This window comes from Nerophis lumbriciformis, linkage group LG05 (assembly GCF_033978685.3).
Source record: "Nerophis lumbriciformis linkage group LG05, RoL_Nlum_v2.1, whole genome shotgun sequence".
Lineage (NCBI taxonomy): Eukaryota > Metazoa > Chordata > Actinopteri > Syngnathiformes > Syngnathidae > Nerophis > Nerophis lumbriciformis.
In genome coordinates this window covers 49097051-49122832 of record NC_084552.2, presented here as the reverse complement: position 1 = coordinate 49122832, position 25782 = coordinate 49097051, and the positions used below count along the sequence as shown (strand labels likewise).

Genomic DNA, 25782 nt, shown 5'->3' with positions numbered 1-25782 from the left:
TGGCTCTCAAACATCTGAAAGCTGCATGAATGGCGCTTCAAACAACAAAACATATTGCTGGATAGACTTGAATCATATTTAATAGCATGTTGATATACCGCAGAGACAGGTCAAAGGGAGAAATTTGACAGGAAGTGATGATGGCTCATTTCTCCTCCACTTCCTGTCGTTCACATCTTTTTTTTTCTTCTCCTTTCTATCTTGTAAGTTCTCAAATATTTTGGAGTCATTGATGAAGCAGTGCACTTGTATGGGAGAGCCCTTTGGTCAGTGTCCTGTATGTGGAAGTCAGCTATTCGTGGGACTCCCAAAATGCTACATAGGTTGCCGTGGAAACGTCCCTTGCACGCACATTTACACACATGTAAAGCATCTCCCGGGAAAAGCAAAAAGGACGGACGGAAGATGGGAAGAAGCTGACGTTGGCCACCGTGCATCTTACTGCTGCGTTAGAATTATGATCATCATAATCACACTTCATTCAATCATGCACAAAAACATACTGGAATAACATGCAGCGCCAACTAACATTCCAATGTTTAATTAAGTACAAATAAATTTACCTCTGTATTTATATTTGCTTGGGGTGCATTTTTAACTTATTATTTTATATTAAGTGGACTTCATCCAATGTAATTAGTATTTGCTATAAAAACTTCTTTTTTTTTTAAAGCAACAAAACAATACGAGCTACTGGTGTAACATCTAATAATAAATCGTGTTTATCTAATCACAGTTTCAGAATATTCAGATGGGACAATAAAAAACGGAGCAGCGGGCTGAATATCGTCTTACGGCCACATTTTGACGTCGGCAATTTGTCTTTTAATTTGATTAGTTGGGCCTGATAGCTGCGATCCACGTCAGAGTGAAAGTTAAAATGTAGTAAATGTGACTGGAATATTAAAGACGTCATTTCTAGTAAGATCTAAATATTCTTATTTGGGTTGAAGTGAAGTGAATTATATTTATATAGCGCTTTTTCTCAAGTGACTCAAAGCGCTTTACATTGTGAAACCCAATATCTAAGTTACATTTAAACCAGTGTGGGTGGCACTGGGAGCAGGTGGGTAAAGTGTCTTGCCCAAGGACACAACGGCAGTGACTAGGATGGCGGAAGTGGGGATCGAACCTGGAACCCTCAAGTTGCTGGCACGGCCGCTCTACCAACCGAGCTATACCGCCCCATTACTAGTTGTGTCTGAAAAGTACTTTTCGAGGGAGACGCATTTCGGTGTGAAGATAGTGTAATTACTGAAATCTAAAATGCAATGAAATTGACAACTGAATATTTAAAATGAATAAATTGACTAATCGGGTCTGACAGCTTCTTTTCTGGGCTGGGGGATGGGTTTATGGGGACGGCCCTCTTCACTCTGAATCAGGTAATTATGTGGTGAAATTGACTGGACAAATGCTGACATCATTCCTCGCAATGTCAAACGGTAATTTAGGTTCAGTGGTCGGGTCTGGAAGCTGATTTTCAGGGGCGGGGGCGACTCACTTCGAGCTAAGCTCATGTGATTACTTTGTGTTATATGCAGTAAATTTGAAACAATCATGACATCATTTCTAGTAAGATCAAACTGTTTGGGTGACTAGTTGGGTCTGTAAGCTGCTTTTCTGGGATGACCTATTTCAGTGTGATTACTGCCGTTTGAGATGCTATAAAATTGACACCTAACATTTTAAAAAAAGACAAATTGACTAGTTAGTGGTGCAAAAACGATCATGAAGTTGGGTCACTCTGGTCATGTAATTACACAATAAAACTGACTGGAAAAATCCTGACATATTTTCTAGTTAAACCGTCATTTAAGTTGAGTAGTTGGGTCTGGAAGCTGCTATGGAGTGGAGGTCAGGTGGAGTGAAAAAGGCAGAAAAGATGATGTTGAGCGACCGATTTCAGAGAGGCAGTCATGTCATTACTGCATGTAAAACTGATTGGAATAATCATGACAGTTTGACTTTGCTAGAAATTGTCATTTGGGTGACTAATCGGGTCACAAAGTTACATTTTAGAGGAATGGTCATGTGTTAAGATGCGGTAATATTGACCGGAATATTCATGACATCATTTTTAGTAATGTCAAACTGTCCTGTAAGTTGACTAGTTGCTGCTTCCCGGCAGGGGGGTGTTATATTATGCATAAAAGATAATGCCATGTGAGGCTAAATTAGGGAAGCCTGTGATATTTACAAACTACGCTTGGACCTCACAGAAATAGATCAGATAAAACAGTTTGTTTGCCCTTTTTTTTTTTTTTAAATCAGCTGTCACTACAGGCTGTTGTTTTTTTTTGTTTCCCTGCCTTTTGGGATAAATGTCAGACTAAAAAGATAAGCAGGGCTGCAGATTGAGAAAGATAACACACTCAGACAAAGTAGATGGCAACAACATAAAGAGTTGGCAAAACATGGCGGCCACAGTGAGTCTGATGAAACTTTTTTTTTTTTCTTTCAGTTTTTGCATCCATCCAATAAATCCATACTTGAGGAGGAAGGAAAATAGTTCTTTTCTGAAGCCTTGGCCATGGCCATGTGTTCTTTTTATTTCGGTGGAGGCTTTTTTTGTTGATATTTTTGGCACAAGCGTATTGGATGAGGAAGAAGGAAGGGAGCGAGAAAGGAAGGAAAGAAGGAAGGTGATCTTATCTTCTCCCACATCCTGGTTGGCGTTGACTTTTAATCAAGCGTGTGTTAAAACCGGTCCTAAAAACGTGTTTGAAAATACACGCGTAGTCAAGTAAAATCCTATATATGCATCATATTTCTTTAAATCTAAGCATATTTTCCTAAATATAAGCATAGAAGTGTGATCTTATGTACATTATGTACTGGAAGGGGCTTTAATTCTATTTACACCATGCTCCGAGACCCGCTGGGGGTCCGATGGAGTCCGAGGCGAGGGTCCGGGGGGATGTACTGGTGCGGGTGGTTGTACGGCGGCGGAGGCGGGGGGAGCGGGGGCTGGTGGCCGTCACCGCCGCCTTGCGAGTTGTCGGGCGAGCGAAGCGGCGTGGACGTGGCCGACTGACTGAGCTGGTAGTGCTGGTAGCGGTGGGGGTGCGGATGTGGGTGGGCGGGCGCGTGGCTGAGGAAGGCCTCCACGCGGGCGTGGCCGCTGTTGTCCAGCATGATGACCTTGACGATCTGCTGACACTGGATGAGCGTCTCGGGCCGCAGATCGGCCACGCTGACGGCGGGCGGCGGATGCGGCGATGGCGACGGCGGCGTCTGGGGGTATGGCCGGTGGGCGGGGGTGCTGGCCGCCGAGCGCAGCTGCAGATGTTGAGGTGGAGGCGCCGGGCCCTGGGTTAGCCCCGGGTGGAAGAGCAGCTCTCCCCGGTGGTTAAGAAGGGCCACGCTCTCGGGACTCGAGCTGAGCTGGTACGTCTGAAGCCTGTTGTGAATTGACACCTAGTTTAGAAAACAGCCAAAAGACAGCATCATATGTTATAAAACTGGTTCCTCCTCTACGATACGTCAAGCCCTCTTATTCATCTCTTTTGGGGGTGGGGGGTGAAGGTGGTGGTGAAGTCATTCCACACACACAAACACACACACACTCTTGTATTTGTTACCTTCTTGAGACCTCCGAAAAAGGACTACCTCTTTAGGACCACCCTTTCTAGATATATAACGATTTGTATTTACAACATCCATCCATCCATTTTCTACCGCTTATTCCCTTCGGGGTCGCGGGGGACGCTGGAGCCTATCTCAGCTACAATCGGGCGGAAGGCGGGGTACACCCTGGACAAGTCGCTACCTCATCGCAGGGCCAACACAGATAGACAGACAACATTCACACTCACATTCACACACTAGGGACCATTTAGTGTTGCCAATCAACCTATCCCCAGGTGCATGTCTTTGCATACTATGCAAATATAAAAAAGCTTGTTGTAAAAAATGAGTTGGAATTTCACAAGAAAAAGGTCACAATTTCACAAGAAAAACTTGGGATTTTGGCAGCGTTAAAATAAAAGTCGTCATTTTACTCTTACTTGGGGCGGTATAGCTCAGTTGGTAGAGCGGCCGTGCCAGCAACTTCAGGGTTGCAGGTTCGATCCCCGCTTCCGCCATCCTAGTCCCTGCCGTTGTGTCCTTGGGCAAGACACTTTACCCACCTGCTCCCAGTGCCACCCACACTGGTTTAAAAATGTAACTTAGATATTGGGTTTCACAATGTAAAGCGCTTTGAGTCACTTGAGAAAAGCGCTATATAAATATAATTCACTTCACTTCATTTCACTCAACGCAAGTCAACATTTTACAAGAAAAACTGAACATTTGTGCAATATTATGGAATTTTACTCAATAACAGTCGCAATTGTCAAAACAGTTGGCAATTTTATAAAAAGAGTCGTAATTTCACTCGACAAAAGTCACAATTTTTTAAGAAAACTTAAACATTTTGGCGATATCACACTAATAATAGAAATTTTACTTGGCAAAATTCTGACAAAAGTCATAATTTTACTCAAAAAATGTCACTATTTTACAAGAACAACAACAAATTGGCAATATTGTGATAGAAGTCAGAATTGTACATGACAAATGTCACCATTTTGCATTAAAAAGTAATAATTTTACATAAAAAAGTAATAATTTTACATAAAAAAGTAATAATTTTACGAGAAAATATTGCAATATTACAGAAACATGAATATATGAGAAATTGTTTCCAATTCTACACGTTTGTATAAGAAAAAAGTCGACACATTGCGAGAAAAAGACTGCTTTAAGTTAATTAAATTCTTTTATTTAAATGTTTTGTTTGTAATCGTTTTTTTTTACATATATTGGCCAGAGGGGGACCACTTCAAATGTTTACACACACTTGTTATTTCATACGTTGATCAGAGGGGGAGCACTTTTAAAACCGACACACAGTCAGTTTGAAAAAAATCCCTCCTTTTTGGTACCACCCTCATTTTGCTAGATTTCACCACCAGGGGTGCAAATGAGACATTCTCTACTAGATGTGATGGTTTTCCATATTGGGACCATGATTTATGTCCTAACTCGTTCACCGCTCCTCATTTGGAAGGTACTTTTTCTTGTTGATGTCTCAAGAAGAGTCGAAATACAACACACACACACACACACGCACACGCACACGCACACACACACGCACACACACGCACACACGCACACTTTGTGTCGTCCTCCAAGTGCTGGGGAGAGAAGCATCCGTGGGGTGAGGAGAGGAACACTAACGGGGATCGTGTGTGAGTGAAGAGGGAGGGTGAGCCCGGTGGTTCCAAAGGGGACACTGAGGGCACCTGTATCGCCCTTCCAAACCACTGTGTGGCGCTATGGGGACAGCTGACACCAGGGTACTTGGGGGGGAGGGGCTAGGGGTGACCAGGACAAAGGAAGAAGGTGAGCAGACAAGCACGGACGTCCACAAGCAACATGTCACAGATTAAACGTCACATCATCGCTACTCTCTTCTATTCTACAAAGAAGCCCTGATTTCACTTGAGCGGGCTGGGGTTAAAGGTCGTATCGGTCGGGTGTTACGCTTCGGGGTCGTGCGAGATCACCACTGATTGTGAGCGACGCCATATGCTGGAGGAGGCTCGCCATCCATCACTGATATTCTGTCTCGTCCGATCACGTCTTCAGCGGGCGGCTGCGTGGGAACTTTGCAGCAGAACTTCTTCTCGCTGCAGATGGAGACACGCCTGAAGAGCTGCCCCCCCCCCCCCCCCCCCCCCCCCCCAGCCCCCCACCACTTTTGCCTTTCCGAGGCAAATGTGCTTTGACAGCTAACGTTCCGTTCCCACCAGCCGCTGACATTTGCCGCGGCCCCGCGTCGGAGGGAGGACCACGGACGCTGACCTGAGGTGTCGTCAGCGTGGGAGGAGGACCGTCTCCCACGCGAGCGAGACGTCCTCCTCCTGTAGTTTTCATTCAGAAGCTAATTACCGAGTGGCTGCGTGCTTGGCTCCTCTCCCTCCAGGGAAGCTGGGGGAAAAGGTCATCCCGAGCAATCTGCAAAGCCTCCTGGGTAATGTAGTCCAGCTTGATGTCATGCATGAGAAGCTTGTTTGAGTATGTGAGGATTCCACCTCGAAGGACCGTTAAAATTGACGTCGCTCTCTCTATTATTTACTCATCTACTCAGGCTTCGCTAGGCTAGTTTACGCACTTACCTGCGGTAGCAGGGCGTGGCCTTGTCACTAAGCACTTACCTCCACTGCATTGTGTCCACTAATGTCCTCTCCTTCCTGGATTCCTGCTGGAAAACACGCAAAAGGTTAAATGAATTCTCATCGCTACCGAATTGCAAATACTTCTACCTGACATGCCGCCATGTTTGCCACGCAGCTCCAGTTGTGTGCCGTTGTTTATCGGGTGCGTCTTGGACCCCTGCTGCTTTTCCAGCTCCCCTGCGGAGAGAACAAGACACGCGCCACTGCCGCTATCAACATCATTATCATTTTCACGGTGGCGGCGGCGAAGGAAGGCTACACGGCAGAGAGCATGCAATGACACACAAGCGTGCTCGCTGCCCGAACGCAAATCGCCTTCATCTCATTAATTGAATAATTTTTATGGAAACGATAAAAAAGGTTATTGAAGAGATCTCAGGACCATTAATGTATATTAGTAACCTATAATTCCAAACAGGCAAATTCCCAAACAAAATGAAAATAGCTACAGTTGCACCCATTTATAAGACTGGAGACAAACGTCAATTTACAAATTATAGACCTGTTTCTTTACTTCCACAATTTTCTAAAATCATTGAAAAACTGTTCACTAACAGATTAGAGAGTTTCACAAACAAAAATAGAATACTCGATGAGAACCAATATGAATACAGAGCTAATGTTTCAACTTCGATGGCTTTAATTGAAATTACAGATTAAATTACCAATACAACAGATAGCAAAAAATGTGTGGCAGCAGTGTTTATGGATCTAACTAAAGCAGTGGTTCTTAACCTTGTTGGAGGTACCGAACCCCACCAGTTTCATATGCGCATTCACCGAACCCTTCTTTAGTGAAAAATAAAATGTTTTTTTTTTTTTTCAAATTCAAGACAAAGTTATATGTATTTGGTAACACTTTAGAATGGGGAACATGTTCTAAATAACAAAGACTTAATTTAGAGTTATTTGGACACTAGGGGAACATATTCTAAGTAATAAAAACTTAATTTAGAGTTATTTGGTTAGGGTTAGGGCATACTTGCCAACCTTGAGACCTCCGATTTCGGGAGGTGGGGTGGTGGTGGGGGGGGGGGGGCGTGGTTAAGAGAGGAGGAGTATATTTACAGCTAGAATTCACCAAGTCAAGTATTTCATATATATATATATATATATATATAAGAAATACTTGACTTTCAGTGAATTCTAGCTATATATATATATATATATATATATATATATATATATATATATATATATATATATATATATATATATATATATATGCAAATAAGAGAAATACTTGAATTTCAGTGTTCATTTATTTACACGTATACACACACATAACACTCATCTACTCATTGTTGAGTTAAGGGTTGAATTTTCCATCCTCGTTCTATTCTCTGTCACTATTTTTCTAACCATGCTGAACACCCTCTCTGATGATGCATTCTGCTTCGTCTCCTTGTTGTGTGCGCAGTTGTGCACTGCACTCTCTAAAAGCCGTAGATGTTATTGTCACATATGCATGCACAGTAGATGGCAGTATTGTCCTGTTTAAGAGTGTCACAACATTGCTGTTTACGGCAGACGAACTGCTTTGCGGTAGACGAAAACGTGACTGCTGTTGTTGTGTGTTGTTGCCGCGCTGGGAGGACGTTAATGAAACTGCCTAACAATAAACCCCCATAAGAAACCAAGAACTCGCCCTCGATCATTCTACAGTTATAACGTGATTGGGCAGGCACGCTGTTTATATTGTGGGAAAACGGACGTGAAAACAGGCTGTCGACACGTCACTCAGGTCCGCCTGAATTTCGGGAGATTTTCGGGAGAAAATTTGTCCCGGGAAGTTTTCGGGAGAGGCGCTGAATTACGGGAGTCTCCCGGAAAATCCGGGAGGGTTGGCAAGTATGGGTTAGTGGCAGGGTTAGAGGGTTAGGGTTATAATAAGGCCATGCCGAATAAGGCATTAATAAGTACTTAATAATGACTAGTTAAGAGCCAATATGTTACTAATTTGCATGTTAATAAGCAACTAATTAATGGTGAATATGTTCCCCATACTAAAGTGTTACCATGTTTTTTTACTGGTGCATAAAATGAACCGTGCATGAACATCACCTTGTTCAAACAACAAAACCAACACAGTTCATAAACTCACAACAAATTACACACCTGCAAACCAGTCAGCTGTTGCCGTATCCGTAATACGCCAATAGGGAGAAGTTTGTATTTACACGATGAGTCAGGTGTGTTTTGACCTCCGCCGAACCCCTGAGACCGACTCACCGAACCCCTAGGGTTGGATCGAACCCAGGTTAAGAACCACTGAACTAAAGCATTTAACACAATTAATCACAATATTTTAATCAAAAAACTAGAACGATATGGCATCAGAGGGTTGGTCTTAAACTGGATAAGAAGTTATCTAACGAACAGGAAACAATACGCGAAGCTAGGCGAACACACATCTACAATGCTAAATATATCCTGTGGTGTACCTCAGAGATCAATACTAGGACCAAAATTATTCAATCTCTATATAAATGACATCTGTAAAGTTACAAAAGATTTAAAGTTAGTATTATTTGCGGATGATACAACAGCGGAGAGAACACACAGAAGCTAATACAAATAATAACAGAAGAAATGAACACATTAAAAAGATGGTTTGACAAAAACAGACTATCTTTGAATCTCAGTAAAACTAAAATGATGCTATTTGGTAACAGTAGAAGAGAAAGTCAAACACAAATACAAATAGACGGAATAGAAATTGAGAGAGTAAATGAAACCAAATTTCTAGGTATAATGATTGATGATAAATTGAACTGGAAATCTCATGTAAAAATATACAACCTAAAGTAGCAAGAAACACATCAATAATGAATAAAGCAAAACATGTTCTAGACCAAAAAACACTTCATATTCTTTACTGCTCGTTACCATATCTCAGTTATTGTGTAGAAATATGGGAAAATAACTACAAAAGTACACTTCATTCATTAACAAAAAAGATCAGTTAGAATAATACATAATGTTGGATATAGAGAACATACAAACCCCTTATTTATTGAATCAAAAATACTGAAATTCCACGACATAGTGAATTTGCAAACAGCTAAAATTATACACAAAGCAAACTATTACCTGCTACCCAAGAATATACAACAATTCTTCTCAAAAAAAGAGGAGAAATATAATCTTAGAGAAACATTTAATTTAAAACATTTGTATGCACGTACAACACTTAAAACCTTCAGTATATCAGTATGTAGAATTAAATTATGGAATGGATTAGGCAAAGCAATCAAACAATGTACTAATATGATCCACTTCAAGAAACTCTTCAAACTTAAAGTGCTTACAAAGTACAAATAAGAAGAACCATGATAAACTCAAACTCAAACACTCAGTGGTAACTGAACATCACCTACAATCATTACAATGATGTAAAGTTGTTATTTTTACAACGCTGGGCACCTCAAACTGATTGAATCCATCAATAACTTAAATAAAGCAATTACTGCATAATCCTTACACTTACAGACTTAGACTTCCTTTTATTGTCATTCAAATTTGAACTTTACAGTACACATAAGAACAACATTTTGTTGCATTAGCTCGTGGTAGTGCACGAAAAAAGAGCAATAATGTGCAGATATAAATAAATAGATTACTGTACAGATAAATATATTGCACTTTTGCATATACATCCACGTTTTTGGATGTATGTTATATTGTCTTTCATATTCCAGCGAGTTAATCTGTTTTTGGGGGGGTAATCGAGGGAATTATTATGATGCGTTCAAGAGTCTTATGGCCTGAGGGAAGAAGCTGTTACAGAACCTCGAGGTTCTGCTACGGAGTCTGCGGAACCTCTTTCTAGAGTCCAGCAGTGAAAACAGTCCTTGGTGGGGATGGGAGGAGTCTCTACAGATTTTCTAAGCCCTGGTCAGGCAGCGGCTTTTTGCAGTTTCCTGGACAGTAATCACATTCACTTATTTATAGCCTTATTTACAAATGGAATAAATGCATACAATTTGACATACAATATCCCATGATGACAGCATTGTTTTGTTTTTCTAAAATGTTTGCAAATTTTAAAAAGTAAATGTATGTATGAGGCGTGTCATAAAAGTTGGGACTGTTTATGTCGATGGCATTCTTCATTTGTGAGGGACATCGTCCACTACGAGTTTCTACCACAGGGCCAGACGATCAATTAGCACAGTGGTGTCAAAGTTGTTTTCACTGAGGGCCACATCGCAGTTATGTTTGGCCCCAGAAGGCCGATTCTAACAGTGAATACTATTTTTACACAATTTTTTAATGCATTTTATTAGTAGATTTTTTTTTAAACTAAAATGTAAAAAAATTGTGGTAAGTTGCAATAGTTTCCCCTCAAAATGTAGTGTATATTACTGTAAATAGAAAAACAGTACTGCTGTTAAAAAAAAGGCGGCTCAGTTGCCAGAATTTTACTGTTTTGTTTTTTTAGTGTAAATACAAAAAACTGCAATTTTACAGTAACATTTTGGCACCTGAGCTGCCAGTTATTTTTATTTTTTTTAAATTTTTTACCGCAAATCAACAACTGTATATTTTTCGGTGTATTACTGTAAATGCCAAAATGGCACCACAGTTTATTACAGTAAAAAAAAGTACTGTTTTTGTCATTTAGAGAAAAATGCTCTAAAAACCACAGTAAATTTCCCAATTTTACCATGAAATGTATTGCTACTTTTACATTGCACAATTTGATGGATAACTTGCTTTGAAATCAATATTATTAGCATTTATTTCTATTTAAAAAAATGGTTTGAATGTTTCATAATATAGTTTTGCATAATTAGACAATATTTAAGTTAACATAATTTGCGATTACATGGAGTACTTTTTTTTTTTCTCCCAAAATAGAAATAAATAATACATTTGGTAAAAAAAGTTACAGTACTTTATTGATACATATTATTTCCAGGCTTTCGAGGGCCAAAAAAAATTAAGTGGCCTTGAGTTTGACACCTGTGAATTAGCACGTCTACAAAAATATCCTGCGGCGTTTGCTTTGTTGAGTGTGTGAAAAGAGGCGAGAGTTGTGGCAGGACAACACACCTGCTCACAACCTGCTTTCCTGGCCAAGAAGAACCTTGTCGTGATTGAACAACCCGACCTGCCTCTCTGTGTGATTTCCTTCCTGTTTCCCAAGTTTAAGGAGGTTGACCAGTTTTAAAGTAATCAAGATGGCCGTGACAAAGGCAGTGTGGAGGATCTCCATAGAATCCTACCAAGAGGCTGGGAAAGTGCGTCATACCCAAGGGAGATTACTTTAAAGGGGAAAAGTACTTTTTCACTTTCGATACAATACCAATAATTTATATACCTTTTTATAGACCCATACCGGTATATATTTGAAACAATGTCAGCACAAATTATACATACTTTTATTATTTAGTATTGTGTAATGTTAGAAAAAGGGGATCAAACAGAGCACAATGGTAAGTTATGAAAAAACATTTTATGTTATTATTAACCATTTGGAATGGACACATGCTGTCTTTAAGTTGAAGTAAAGCGGTATTTGGTGTTTTAGTGACACATATTGGCTACAATAATTCATGAAGTTAAGAGCATGATGTAGTAAGTTGAATGATGCGGACACGTTTCTTACTAGATACCTTCTAATACTGCCTCGGAGACTTTGCATGTGTAAGTAATATGCCACTGTAAGTATTTAATACTTGTTTATATTGACTAATGTGTTTTTTTAGACTGCAATATTTTTTAAAGAATGACACTTAGCTTGTGTGCTATTGTGTGCTTAGCTGTTGTGTAGCTGCTAGCTCCTAGTAGCCTATAGCCCAGGTTTACCTTTTGTAAATGAGTAAAATAGAAGAAAAGACCAACATTGTGTGCTTATTGAAGGACATTTAGATGTTAACTGGCTGTCCAGCTTTGCACAAGTAAACATGCAGCAGACTGCTTGTATCAGACATTATATCTCACATTGTATATGCAATAATCCGATACTTTCTTTTGTTGCCAATATCTGACATCAATATAAAATCACCCATACAATTAAGTCTCTTTAGAATGAAACAAAAGTCTTACAAAAGTAAATGTATGGTCAAATCGGTGGCAATTGTCGCAAAATGAGGAACAGATATTTAAGTATTGTCTCATATACAAACGTGTAATACACCTATATTCAAACACCATGAGTTGCATGAAGCATATCAAGGGGGTACTTAATTTCTTGCCATATTTGGCTTTAGCATTGCCTCATCAATGAGGGTATGAGTGATCTTCTGCGTCCGAGTGTCGATGACAGCTAAAGTTCACCGTGTAAAAGTGAAGTGCAGTGAGTACCTCCCGCATGTTCTGTACAGGTTTTTTGACTCACACTCGATGCGTATCTGCTCCATCTCCGACACCTCTGCGATGGACTCCTTCAGGTCTTCTATGAACTTGAGCAGCTCCTCCGCACTTTGGGCGCAAAAGTTCAGCACCTGCTTCTTGTCGGAGCCAAACGGCGAGAGGATGGTGATACCATGAGGGTAGTCTGACGGGGAGAAAAGGAGACAAAATTGGCTATTTTCACCTCCTCTTTCCAAACACTTTAAATTGCAATCCAAATGGTGTCGAGGTTTCCCAGCAAGTGACTCACATTCGTTCTCAAACAAGTGGAACTGCATGCCGAGAAGGCCCAGGGCTTTGCAGAACGTGTAGGCTGCTGAACTCTTCTTCTTTGGACAAAGCTTCAGTATCTGCAAAAGGAAATATTCAGAAATAGCATTCATTTGTGTCATTTGGTGGGATAAAACAGACTACAGTGGTGCCTCGGTTTTTAAAACGCCCCGCTTTTTGCAGGGTTCAGTTTTACGACCAAACATTACGGATAGCAAACTAGCTAAAAAAGGTTTTTTCTTTCTTTCTTTAGTTTATTTTGCACATGAACACACTTACAGTATAATACATCACACAGTTTCATATCATTTCACTTTACATCATGTCCGAAAAGGAGTAGGAAGAAGCAAAGCTTATTTAATCCTACCCCTTTCCCACTTCAGAGCGTTTACAAATATATAGAATCATTAACTGACCTTTTTATATAATAAAATAACATCTGTGAATTAGTATACACAACCGTTTTGTAACATGTAATTAATTCATTCAGTCATGATTAACATACTGAGATGAAGAATATGTTATTTTTAATAAGGTTGAAAGTATTTCTCATCATTCTTCTTCTTTGTACTTTATAAGCACTATTATTTTGAACAACCTCTTAATGGATCATATCAGTACATTGTTTAACTTCTTTACTTAATCCATTCCATAATTTAATTCCACATACTGATATGCTAAAGGTTCTAAGTGTTGTACGTGCATATATCCATCCATTTTCTACCGCTTATTCCCTTCGGGGTCGCGGGGGGCGCTGGAGCCTATCTCAGCTACAATCGGGCGGAAGGCGGGGTACACCCTGGACAAGACGCCACCTCATCGCAGGGCCAACACAGATAGACAGACAACATTCACACTCACATTCACACACTAGGGCCAATTTTAGTGTTGCCAATCAACGTATCCCCAGGTGCATGTCTTTGGAGGTGGGAGGAAGCCGGAGTACCCGGAGGGAACCCACGCAGTCACGGGGAGAACATGCAAACTCCACACAGAAAGATCCCGAGGCCGGGATTGAACTCACAACTACTCAGGACCTTCGTATTGTGAGGCAGACGCACTAACCCCTCTTCCACCGTGCTGCCTACGTGCATATAAATGTTTTAAATTATTTTTTCCTCTAAGGTTATATTTTTCCTCTTTAGTTGAGAAGAATTGTTGTAGATTCTTTGGTAGTAGGTTCATGTCTTCTTGTCCATACATTTTTCAATTTTCGGTCCAACATAACTTGAGCTGCTTGCCACATTTTAGACAACACTTTGGACACCTGCTCTAGCATGCACTCGACAGGAGACAAATTGGTTCAATTGTGAACAAATGCCTTTTTTTTTCTGTGGAAGTGACTTTCTGGTGACATTTTTCTCACTTTTTAAAGATGTAAGGCTTGAACGTTGCATTCATTCTGCTCAAAATGTGTCTTTTAACCTTTTCCCGCGGCCACTTATTAGAGGGGACACACTACTTGCTGTATCTCTTAAAAGTGAGATCCACATTTTACATAATGATGGCTGCTGAACCACTGTGGCGAGATAACCCATAACGTGACTTCTAATGAGAGTAATGATTATGCCCGACATGAAGCTTTTGATTTGCGCCCACTTTTACTGCTGCACCTTCCAGCTGCTGTGTCTTAGGGACGGGTGACAGATCTTTGCTGCTCTACTTTACGAGAAGAAAACCTGCAGCGACGACTGAATTAAAGTTGATGGAGGCGCCACAGCAAAAAATAAGCAGCTTTAGCGCTCAACGCCTGCTCTTGACGCAAGGGGAGGTTTAGACCGTCACTTGTTGACATGGAATCTGGAGTTGGAGGTTCTTAAAAGTTCTACCACAATGAGATCGTTGAAGAGGAACACTTCTCGCTGGTGCGCCGCCTGCTTCTGGGCCTTGTTGACGTCCGTCACCTCAAACAGACGACTGCAGCACACCAGCCTTCTGTGAGGCACCGACAGAACCTGCAGAGCGAGAGAAAGAGAGAAAGGACACATTCAGGCCAAACTAATCAATCTCTGCACACATGCAAAAAAACCCTGATGACTTGCTTGTGCAGAACCCTGCAAATAGGACTGGTGCACGAGTGGTGCGATTTTTTACTCCGGTATTTACATTTCATGTACAAAGCCCAAAACCAGTGAAGCTGGCACGTTAAGTAATTCGTAAATTAATACAGAATACAATGATTTGCAAATCCTTTTCAACTTATATTCAATTGAATAGACTGCAAAAACAAGATATTTATGTTCGAAATGAGAAACTTTTTTTGCAAATAATCATTAACTTAGAATTTAATGGCAGCAACACATTGCAAAAAAAAAATCATTTTTACCACTGTGTTACATGGCCTTTCCTTTTAACAACACTCAGTAAACGTTTGGGAACTGAGGAGACCAATTTTTGAAGCTTTTCAGGTGGAATTATTTCCCATTCTTGCTGGATGTACAGCCCATACTTGCCAACCCTCCAGAATTTTCCGGGAGACTCCCGAATTTCAGTGCCTCTCCCAAAAATCTCCCGGGACAACCATTCTCCCGAATTTCTCCCGATTTCCAGCCGGAGGTACGCCCCCTCCAGGTCCATGCGGACCTGAGTGAGGACAGCCTGTCGTCACGTCCGCTTTTTTTCCATACAAACTGCGTGCCGGCCAAGTCACGTTATAACATCTACGGCTTTTGGAGAGTGCACAACTGCACACACAACAAGAAGGAGACGAAGCAGAAGAACAAAGAAGAGACAGTCATGGCGACGACGAGTAAGAAGAAGAAGTACGCTTGCTAGTCATCAGAGAGGGTGTTGAGCATGGTTAGAAAGATAGTGACAGAGAATAGAACGAGGATGGACAATTCAACCCAAAACTCACTCCTTTCCTGCAAATTAAATTTCACAGATGCTGCCCATACCTATGCTCCTTTAAAGGCAAAGAAATACTTGAATTTCAGTGAATTCTAGCTATAAATATACTCCTCCCCAAGGTTGGCAAGTATGGTAAAGCCTGTATTTTACGCTTCATAATGCGCCACGCATTTTCAATGGGTGACAGGTCTGGACTACAGGCAGACCAAATTCCTTGCAATAGCTGGTTGAGAAATGTTGTTCTCAAACAATTTGCCTACACATTTGTTCACGCCCCATCCTTGTTTGTGAATGACTGAGCATTTCATGGAAGCTGCTTTTATACCCAATCATGGCACCCACCTGTTCCCAATTAGCCTGTTCACCTGAGGGATGTTCCAAAACAGTGTTTGACGAGCATTCCTCAACTTTCTCAGTCTTTTTTGCCACTTGTGCCAGCTTTTTTGAAACATGTTGCAGGCATCAAATTCCAAATGAGCTAATATTTGCAAAAAATAAAGTTTTCCAGTTCGAACGTTAAATATCTTGTCTTTGCAGTCTATTCAATTGAATATAGGTTGAAAAGGATTTCCAAATCATTGTTTTCTGTTATTATTTACGATTTATACAACATGCCAACTTCACTGGTTTTGGGGATTGTATTTGCTTTACTTGACTTCATCTATTTATTTAGTTCACATATATGATCATTTATTTATTTCCTTTTTATGTTTATTTTTAACATATTATTTACCTTAACACTGCCTTAGCTATGTATTGTCCCTTTTTAAACTCCTATTTATTCAATATTTAATACACAAAAAAAGTAAACAGAAGTGTTAACAAGTAAAAGATGTGGCGCACACAGACACCAAATAACCTCTGCTTATTTGACATTAAATTGTGCAAATGTAACCATGTGAAGTAGCTTCTGTACTAAAAAAAACACACCAAAACAGTGCATAAGGACAATGAGGACAAAGCTACTGGGGGCAGCATGTTCCTCTACACTGTCATGATTTCCTGTATAATGAGCACATCCTCTTCTTGGTTTAATCCAATCATGCTGATCCTGAGCGGTCATAATGCAAGATTAAAGGGGCCATGCTAAGGTTCATCACAATAGACGCCATGGCTTCCTCTCTTTCAAGCATGTCGGCCAGCAAAATTGCCTGCGGAGAGAGATCTGATTATATTTTCCGAGCACAGAGGAAAAAGTGCAATGGTTAGCATGAGTACAGCTGCGGAACCCATTTGTGATCAAATAAAAAATATAAGACGTCTGTAATGGTATTTCCACAGCGGGCGATTTGGACAACCTACCACTTGTCAGCACCATTAGCATAGAATGCACATTGCCAAATAAAGACAAAACTTCACGTCCTGACAGTATGAACTCTCATGATAAATACATGGATATGAAATATTTGCAGATCTAGCCTTTATTTACATCGACCATTAGGGAGGAAGCCATTATTTAATAATCTCATAATCCGTTGTAGCATAACATCATAATGATAAAAGTAGGGCTGTCAACTGATGAAATTATTTAGTTATGATTACTGGTTTTGATTGATTGAGACTTTTATTAGTAGATTGCACAGTACAGTACATATTTCGTACAATGGACCACTAAATGGTAACACCCGAATAAGTTTTTCTACTTGTTTAAGTCGGAGTCCACGTTAATCAATTCATGGTAATCATATTTTGTTCGCAGTTAACTCAAAATTAATCACAAATAATCGAATGTGGAAATGTTTTTTCTTTCATAAATGTATCTTAGACAGAATATATTCAAATTTTCAATACTGTCGTCATGGGACTTGGGATGGGTATCAATTACATTTTAACGGATATTTTCGTACCAAATCGATACTTTACACACAGTGCTTGAACGGTACCTTAAAAAAATGGAAAACATGTAAAAAATACAACAAAAAAAACGTTCTCGTAATTTAAAATACTGCAATTATATAAATAAAATGATAAACAATACATTCAAAAATAAGACATCAAATCTACCACAAATTGTGTTTTGTATTGCTACAAAAATGATGGCAGAGAAGATGCAAAAAAACAACTTAAGTTGTAATATTTGACGCTCATAATTCCGAGTGCTTATGAATACAACCTCACTCATCGTAACCGTCATTGGTGCATAATGAGGAAGTGCTGCGTTGTGGCCACTGGCTTTCCTAGCGCTGCAGGTCAGCAGTGAAGTTTAAAAAGAGCTTTAAGATTCTGTGTGATTCTGGCAGGAAATGACATTACTTACAATATACTACTAGCACAATATCATTACTTGTACAATATCACTGCTGCTACATTACTTACAATATATTACTTGTATAATATAATTGCTACTACATTACTTACAATATATTACTTGTACAATATCACTTAACTACATTACTTACAATATATTACATGGGAAATATCACTACTACTACATTACTTACAATATATTACTTGTACAATATCACTACTACCACATTGAAAACAATATATTACTTGTGCAATATCAATACTACTTTATTACTTACACTATATTACTTGTAGAAAATAATTACTACTACATTACTTACAATACATTACTAGTACAATATGACTACGACAGCATTAATCACAATATATTACTTATACAATACCGCTACTACTACATGCCTTACAATATATTACTTCTTCAATATCACCACCACAACATTTCTTACAAGACGTCTACTCGCCCACACCAAGACCATGGAAAAGCTGATCGTCAGGCTGCTGTTTGAGGACGATTGTACTCTTCTCGTGCAACCCAGGATGCCCTGCAGTACATTGTCGCCTTTGGTCTCACCACCAGCCTGAGGAAGACGGAGGTACTGTACCAGCCGCCCCCTAGAGGAGCCTACAGCCAACCCCAGATCAACATCGAGGGCACCAGCCTGAACGCGGCGAGGTGGAGCACTTCACTTGCCCAGGCAGTGTCAACTCCAACGACGCAAACGTCAGCAAAGACCTTAACAACAGACTCGCCTGGGCAAGCAGTGCATTCAGACGCCTGCAGAAAAGAGTTTGGCAGAACCACTTCCTCCGCCTTTCAACAAAGATCCAGGTTTACCCGGTATTGGTGATCTCTACCCTTCTGTGCAGCTGCAAGACGTCGGTGCTCCACCAAGCTGACCAGGCTGCTGGAGCGATTCCATCAACGCCGCCAGGATGAAATTCAAAGTAAGAAAGTCAAGGAGGCTGTCCCTGTGAAAAAGGGTGCGGAATGATGGGGTCACATTTACCATTAGGGGAGAAAACATTCCACTGATTAGCCCATCCAGAGCCTTGGGAGGCAATGTACATCCAGCCTGTCAAACAAGGATATAGGATAGACCACACTGCAGAGGATCTCAGCAGGCTTAGGTAAAATGGATTCAAGCCAGTTGTCTGGGAAGTACAAGGCCTGACGTTTCATCTTCACACTATACCCAAAGGTAATGTGGCTACTGAAGCTGTGTGAGGTCACTTTGTCGACTTTAAGCAAGATGGAAGCAAAAGCTAGCTTGTTTGTCCGCAAATGGCTAGGGCTCTCAAGGTGCCACTTATTGGACAGCTTGTAGGGAAACATCACCGTCCAGCTTCCTCTGAAATCAATCACCGTAGGGTACAGGCAGGAAAAAGCAAGACTGGTGATGGAGCTAAGGAACTCGGCAGATGAGACAGTGAGGGACATGAAAGCCCGCATGGTGACTGGGAGGAAATGGAGGGTTGAAGAGGAGGTGCAAACGGCAGTGGGCAGGCTGCAGCACCAAGAGGTGTTGGGTAGAGTCCAGCTGGCCTTGGATAGGGAGACCAGCCCATGAGGTGGTCCAGGGCTAACAGAAAGGAGACGAAGGACCTTGTGATTGCTGAAGTGACAAAGATGGCCGAGGAAGAGTACAGGGTCAAGACAGTGGCGCAAGGCAAGCAGGGATACTGGACGACATGGGAGGGGGTTGTGGGTCAGGTGGTAAGCCGGGCAGATTTCTAGAAACTGTCAGAGGTTTGACTCAGCTTCCTCCCTCGGGCAACACATGACACTCTGATCTCCCCCCAAAACCTCCAACAGCTGCTGGGGGGATTGAGCCAGTGAGAGGAAGAGCACAAAATACACCGACCTAGTGGCAGAATGCAAGTAGAATGATTGGAGCACACAACTCTTCCCAGTAGAGGTGGGCACCAGGGGTTTTGTGAGAGGCTCAACAATGCGCCTACTTAAAGCTCTAGTTCTGAGGGGCAAAGAGCTACACAAAGTCACCAATAACCTGGCTGAGGAGACAGAGAAGGCAAGTTTCTGGCTTTGGCTGAAGAGGAGAGACAAGACATGGGGTGTGAGCAAATCCTGTGAAAGGCAAGCTGCGAGGGGTGACAGGGAGACGTTCCTGTTCACTGCCCAGCCACCAGGATATGTTACGGGATAAGGCAGCATTATTATAAAGGATTAAAGGAGTAAAGGTGACTATGCGGGTGTTATTTTATGTCTAGAGGGCTCTCATAATGTTTAAAATCCCATTTATAAGGTCATAAATAGTTTTTTATGGTCCAGTTATGAAAATAGTTGATTTTTCTTGAATAATTCCTACTTTGCAGAGATTCATTTACCATGGTAAGTCCCGGAATCATTTAACAGTGATAAATGAGGGATTACTGTATTCAGTGCAACAGATGAATAAGCCACCATGGGGCCAAAGGAAGTTGTGACTACCAGCACGTTTATGAAAAACAGATTATGAACAAAAACCAAGGTAACACTCTGTGACTTTTTATCTAAAAAGACTGAAAAATAATTCAAGTGCTAGCCTGTGCTTAATGACTGATGGCGTTGGCGTAACGAGCCGAGGTTCTCATTGCCTTTTAATGGATAACAAATGTGCTCCGCTAACACTACTTAGGCTAGGTGATAGTGATAAGGCCTTGAATAATGACTGACTTGGCATGGAGTGAGTGTGTGTACGTGTGTGTGTGAGTGTGTGTGTGTGTGTGTGTGTGTGTGTGTGTGTGTGTGTGTGTGTGTGTGTGTGTGTGTGTGTGTGTGTGTGTGTGTGTGTGGAGGCTTGTGATAAATCCTCATTGAGCACTCCACTCCAGCGTTGCTGATGGGTGCTGTACAAGAAATGAGTCATATAATGCGTGTGGGGAGGAGGGATCACAAATACAAAAGTCACATACAGATACAAACACTGTAGTAAATTAGTACATACATACAGTATATATGTAATGTACATTTGTATGTACCGCATATACTCCAAACGTAGTTGTTCAGCCTCTTCTTAAAAAGCCAAACCTTGACCCCTCTATTCTTAGCTATTATCGGCCCAACTTCAAGTAGGCTTTTGTGTCCAAAATTTTAGAAGAAGTTTCTCGCTGTTGTAAACAAACCCAATATATTCGATACATTTCAGTCTGGTTATCCTCAGTTGCATTCCAGAAAATGTTATTCTCAGGGTCTCCAATGGCATCATGATGGCCTCTGATGCTGGTAAATGTAGAATATTAGTTCTGCTTGATCTCACATTGTTAACCATACAATCCTTGAGGACCAGCTAAATGACTGGGAGGATTCTTCAGGGACAACCCTTCAGTGGTTTAAATCGATTGGCAGTTAGATCTTTCTCTGTGGCTGTTGGCGCTCGTAAGGTTCAGTTTTTGGGGCCTATGCTTTTTACCCTATAAATGCTTACACTTAGAGATGTCATTAGGAATTTTGAAGGCTTCTCGTACCCCATGTACGCGGATGACCTTCAGTTATACAGTATTTCTATTTTAACCCTGATAGTGTCTGTCTGGGATGGCCCTGCGACGAGGTGGCGACTTATCCAGGGTATACCCTGCCTTCTACCAGAGTGCAGCTGGGATAGGCTACAGCCCAACCTCCTCGACACCGAAAGAGACCAGCGGTAGAAATTGGATAGATGGATAGAGGACATGATTGTCTGACTGAAGTTAAAAAGTGTATGGCTTGTAATGCTCTTCTGCTGAATGCTGCCAAAACGGAGGTGTTAATTATTGCCCCTGACACTGCAACTTCAAAAGTAGCCAGCTGCTTAGAGTCCCTTGGTGCAAATGTACACCACAGTCTGAGAAATCTTGGGGTAACATTAAACCACTCCATGATGAGCACATCAAAAGTAATACCCGCTCCTGCTTTTTTCCCCCACCTCAGATCCATAGTATCTTATTCTGAACTAGAAATGGTCATTCACCTTCTTGTTCCCCGTGTCTTGAGTATTGAAATTCAATCTTTACCTGTTCAACAAAACATGCATATCCCATTTATTTAAACATATATTCATGCATACAAGTGTACACAATCATACTCATAAAAAATACACACCCACATCACAAAACATGACACACTACTAAAGCTATTCCACATTTACCATAACATAACACACTCTTTATCTCCTTTCTTTTGAAATTCAACAATTCATTACATTTATGTATTGTTGCTGTCAGGCTGGTCCCTGACAGATTGGTCATGTTTTAGTTTTTCCTCTGTGTCTGTCTTTATTTCCTGTTAGCGCTCTTATTTTGTCTTTATTTCCTGCTTGTATCCATGAGTGTTTTTTCCCCTCAGCTGTGGCTGATTGGCACCGGGCCACACCTGGTGTCAATCAGCCGGCTGCTATTTAGATCTGCTTTGTCCTCCAGTCAGGGCTGGATTATTGTCGCTACTACATGTCATTAATACTAGTCGTTGTAGCTGTGTCTACTTCTGTTCACTCTGCTCATGTCATAGTTCCTTCGTGTCACAGTAAGTGTTTTTGTTTCTTGTCCACAGTTAGCCTTTGTGCTAGATTTTGTTCATAGCCAAGTTTGTTCCCCGCCTGGTGTGCGCCTTTTGCTTGTACCCTTTTGTTTGTTTTTTGCTATAGTGTTAAATTAAATCATGTTTTCCTGCTCAATGCCTGCCGCCATCTGTGCATCTTGGGGTTCGCCACCTACAAACTGTGACAGTTGCATCTGAAGCGATTGTAATGTTGACAATAGAGGTAATTTATTGTTATTTATGATCAATATTCTTATTTCTTTTGGTATTTTATTGTTCTATTTGTAGTGCAATTATGTTCAATGTCCTTACTGTGTTATTACTATCTACTTCACTAATCTGTTCTTTATACTTTTTAGTATCATATTTGTACATATCGTATTTGCTGATGTAGTTCCGTTATTGTTTTTTTTGTTGTTGTTGTTGTCTCTCTATGTCTTGTACCCCTCTGGTCCTCGCAATTTCCCCCTATGTCTTCTTCTTTTTTTTTTTTTACTTTCTATCACCTTCTGCTCCGGTCCGGCTGCGCCAAACTCTAAATATATACATTTAATAAAGTCAAAAACATATGGTGCAACAAGAGAAATAGCCCACACTTCTCTTTTGTAAAGTAAATCTGTGCTGGATAGGACATATTTAAAAACACAAGAACAAACAAACGTGTATAGATCGCCTGCTATTACAATATTTCAGACCGTTATTGCCACGCTCCTGTCAAGAAGTCATAAATTCAGTCATATTACTCCTGTTTTTGGGTCCTTGCACTGGCTACATCTCCCATTTAAGAATACAACATTTTAGCTATTACTTACAGGGTACTCAACGGCCAAGTGCCTGCTTACTTGGTAGCTCTGTCGTCTTTTCACTGTCCTGTTAGGTCACTGCGGTCTGCTGAATGCCTTCTGCTTGTTGTACCTCGGCTCGTACAAAATTAAAAAATTAAATGTGATAGAGCCTTTGTGTCAGTTGCCCCTAAATGGTAGAATGCACTCCCTTATGATCTGAGAGCTGCCCGTTCTGTTGATATATTTTTTTTAAACAATTAAAAACACATTTGCTTAAGTGTGCATTTTAATTTATTTATTATTGTGTATATTAACAATTTTATTATTTTATTTCCAATGTCTGTGTTGTTGTATCATCCTGTATGCTTGTTTTGATTGTGCTGTAGTGTACTGTACTGTGCTGTACTGTAAGTAGTGCTATATAAATAAATTGTACTTATTTATATATTACTTATTTATATTTACATACAGCTGCAAAAACAATTATGCTTTTTTTTCTCTACTCACTGTTTTCATGCCCACAATGGACTGCTCCACCTTGGAGACGTAAGTGACGTGATCCTCATTGGAGCGCAGTTCTCTCATCTGTATCCTTTCGTAGATGCCCACCACCATGTCGCGAGGGATGTCCGCTCCATCGTCAACACCTTGGACAGAGAAAAAAGGAATGGACAACCATAAATGTCCACTTAATTGTGCTTGAATTTGCTTTAAACTCTGCACTAGATTTTGAATGCAGTCCGAATGATGAGGACAACTGAACGACTGAGTCACTCGTCATGGTTATTTAGTTTTTGATGCCAGCAGCCGACAGTCTGGGAGGGTACATGTAATATTTTGTTTGATGCGCACGGGTCATAAAGAGGTGTCTAACTTAACAATAACCTATAAATTAAGCTGATTTCAATGCAAAAAAAAATGGTGCGATCCTTTGACGACAGCCAGAAGTAGCATGCTACCAGTGAGGAGCATAATCACAACATTCAGTTTTATTATCAAAAGAACAAAACAATAAACCAGTCAACATTTGCATTTGAAAAAAGGGGAATTTCCCAGAAAAATAATATGTGCATAATTGCCCTCGCAGATTGTTTTGCTGCTCGGCGGTCCTGAAAAATTTAAGGAAAACTGTTCAAATAGAAAGGCGACAGGAAAGAAGGACACAATACGTCAGTTTCCCAAGGAAACAAGAGGGTTAAAGGTATGCATATTAGGGGTGTCAATTGTATTTATTATTTCCGAATGGATCGTGATTCTTATTTCTAACAATTTTTAATCGATTGAAAAAAATCGATGACATTTTTTTTTTTATCTGTCCTGTCCAGCCACTCATGCAAAGCATATTGTTGACGTAGATCTGCTGTACAGATTTACTTTAGAAAAGAGACGTGTTGGAAACTTCTCTTGTTGCCTTATTAGTATTTGACTTTATTCAATGTTTGGGCATAATTTTAAATAAGTGTTCTTTAAAGTAATATATACATCCATCAGAGCTGTTTATCTCCTTTTATATCATAGAACTGGCACCCAATCTTATTGAAGTATGATTTTGAATCGAGAATTGATTCTGAATTGAATCGTTCCCCCAATAATCTAATTGATTTTAATCGTGTGGTGCCCGAAGATTCACAGCTCTAATGCATATGACATTAAATAACAGCAAAAAGATCATGTCCAATGTCTGCAATTTTCTCGCATTTTTTGGTTAATCTGCGTCATTTTCGCCAGTAGAGTTTGTCTCTGCCAAGCTTGCAAATCAATACTTATGTATATTGCTTGTGTAGATGAAGAAGGAACAACAACGCGTAACACAATATAAACTTCTTATAGCTCAAATGTCACAATTGTCGTCCTCTCCAGTAGCTCAGACATACTCCCTATTACTGTCTACAGAGCAAAGCCTTCTGGGTAATGTAGTATATAAACATTGACTCTCTAGTAAATGTTTGCAAATTCATTTAACCTTTATCCAGAATGTTTTCATTTGCAATAGTGACCTATCGAAGAGGCGCAATTTACTTGTTAGAGATGTTTAAGTGTGTTGACAATCTCTCGTCGTCTCTTATTTACCAACAGAAATTAGTGCTATAAATTGCTCAAAACAATTCACAAATACAATTACCATGCGGGAGTAAATGTGTTTGAACATAAATTACTGTTTAAGATAGACAAACACTTTTCAAGCGAAAAACAGAGAGTGTCTGCAACTTGTGGATAACGGAGCAGACGTCATTACAGAAAAAAAACACCAAAGGTGGTTGTGGTTTTCTTTCTGTAATTACAATTATGTGTTAATGTTATTAGTTATAATGAAATAAACTCGTACAGTAATTTGACAATGAGCTCTGAGTATGTGCTTTTACTGCCATTTAGTGTCTACTTTTAAGTCTGTGCGCTATAAAACTAGTAAAATATTAATACTGTTTGTTTTCCAATTTTTGTTGCAATCCTGTGTTTTTGGGGGTGAAGGTTAAGGAACACTGATAAAAATGTATAACATATTTATAAAATCACATGTTATTTAAAAATA

The 25782-nt window shown here is 40.3% G+C and overlaps 1 protein-coding gene across 5 annotated transcripts in view; it reads right to left on the bottom strand.

Moving 5' to 3' along the window:
* iqsec3a (IQ motif and Sec7 domain ArfGEF 3a) overlaps positions 1-25782 on the bottom strand; it is a 120406-nt gene that overhangs the window by 639 nt on the left and 93985 nt on the right. For 2 of the 5 annotated variants that reach the window (XM_072913285.1, XM_061959471.2), the window contains 7 exons: positions 23760-23899; positions 14687-14812; positions 12838-12937; positions 12574-12732; positions 6315-6404; positions 6207-6253; positions 1-3420 (listed from right to left, as the gene is read on the bottom strand). The exon at positions 1-3420 is cut by the window's left edge. In XM_072913285.1, coding sequence (XP_072769386.1) covers positions 2860-3420; positions 6207-6253; positions 6315-6404; positions 12574-12732; positions 12838-12937; positions 14687-14812; positions 23760-23899 — 1223 coding nt within the window. In that variant the 3' untranslated portion in view covers positions 1-2859. The remainder of the gene's footprint in view (positions 3421-6206; positions 6254-6314; positions 6405-12573; positions 12733-12837; positions 12938-14686; positions 14813-23759; positions 23900-25782) is intronic. The other 3 variants (XM_061959470.2, XM_072913286.1, XM_072913287.1) reach the window with 3 other exon arrangements.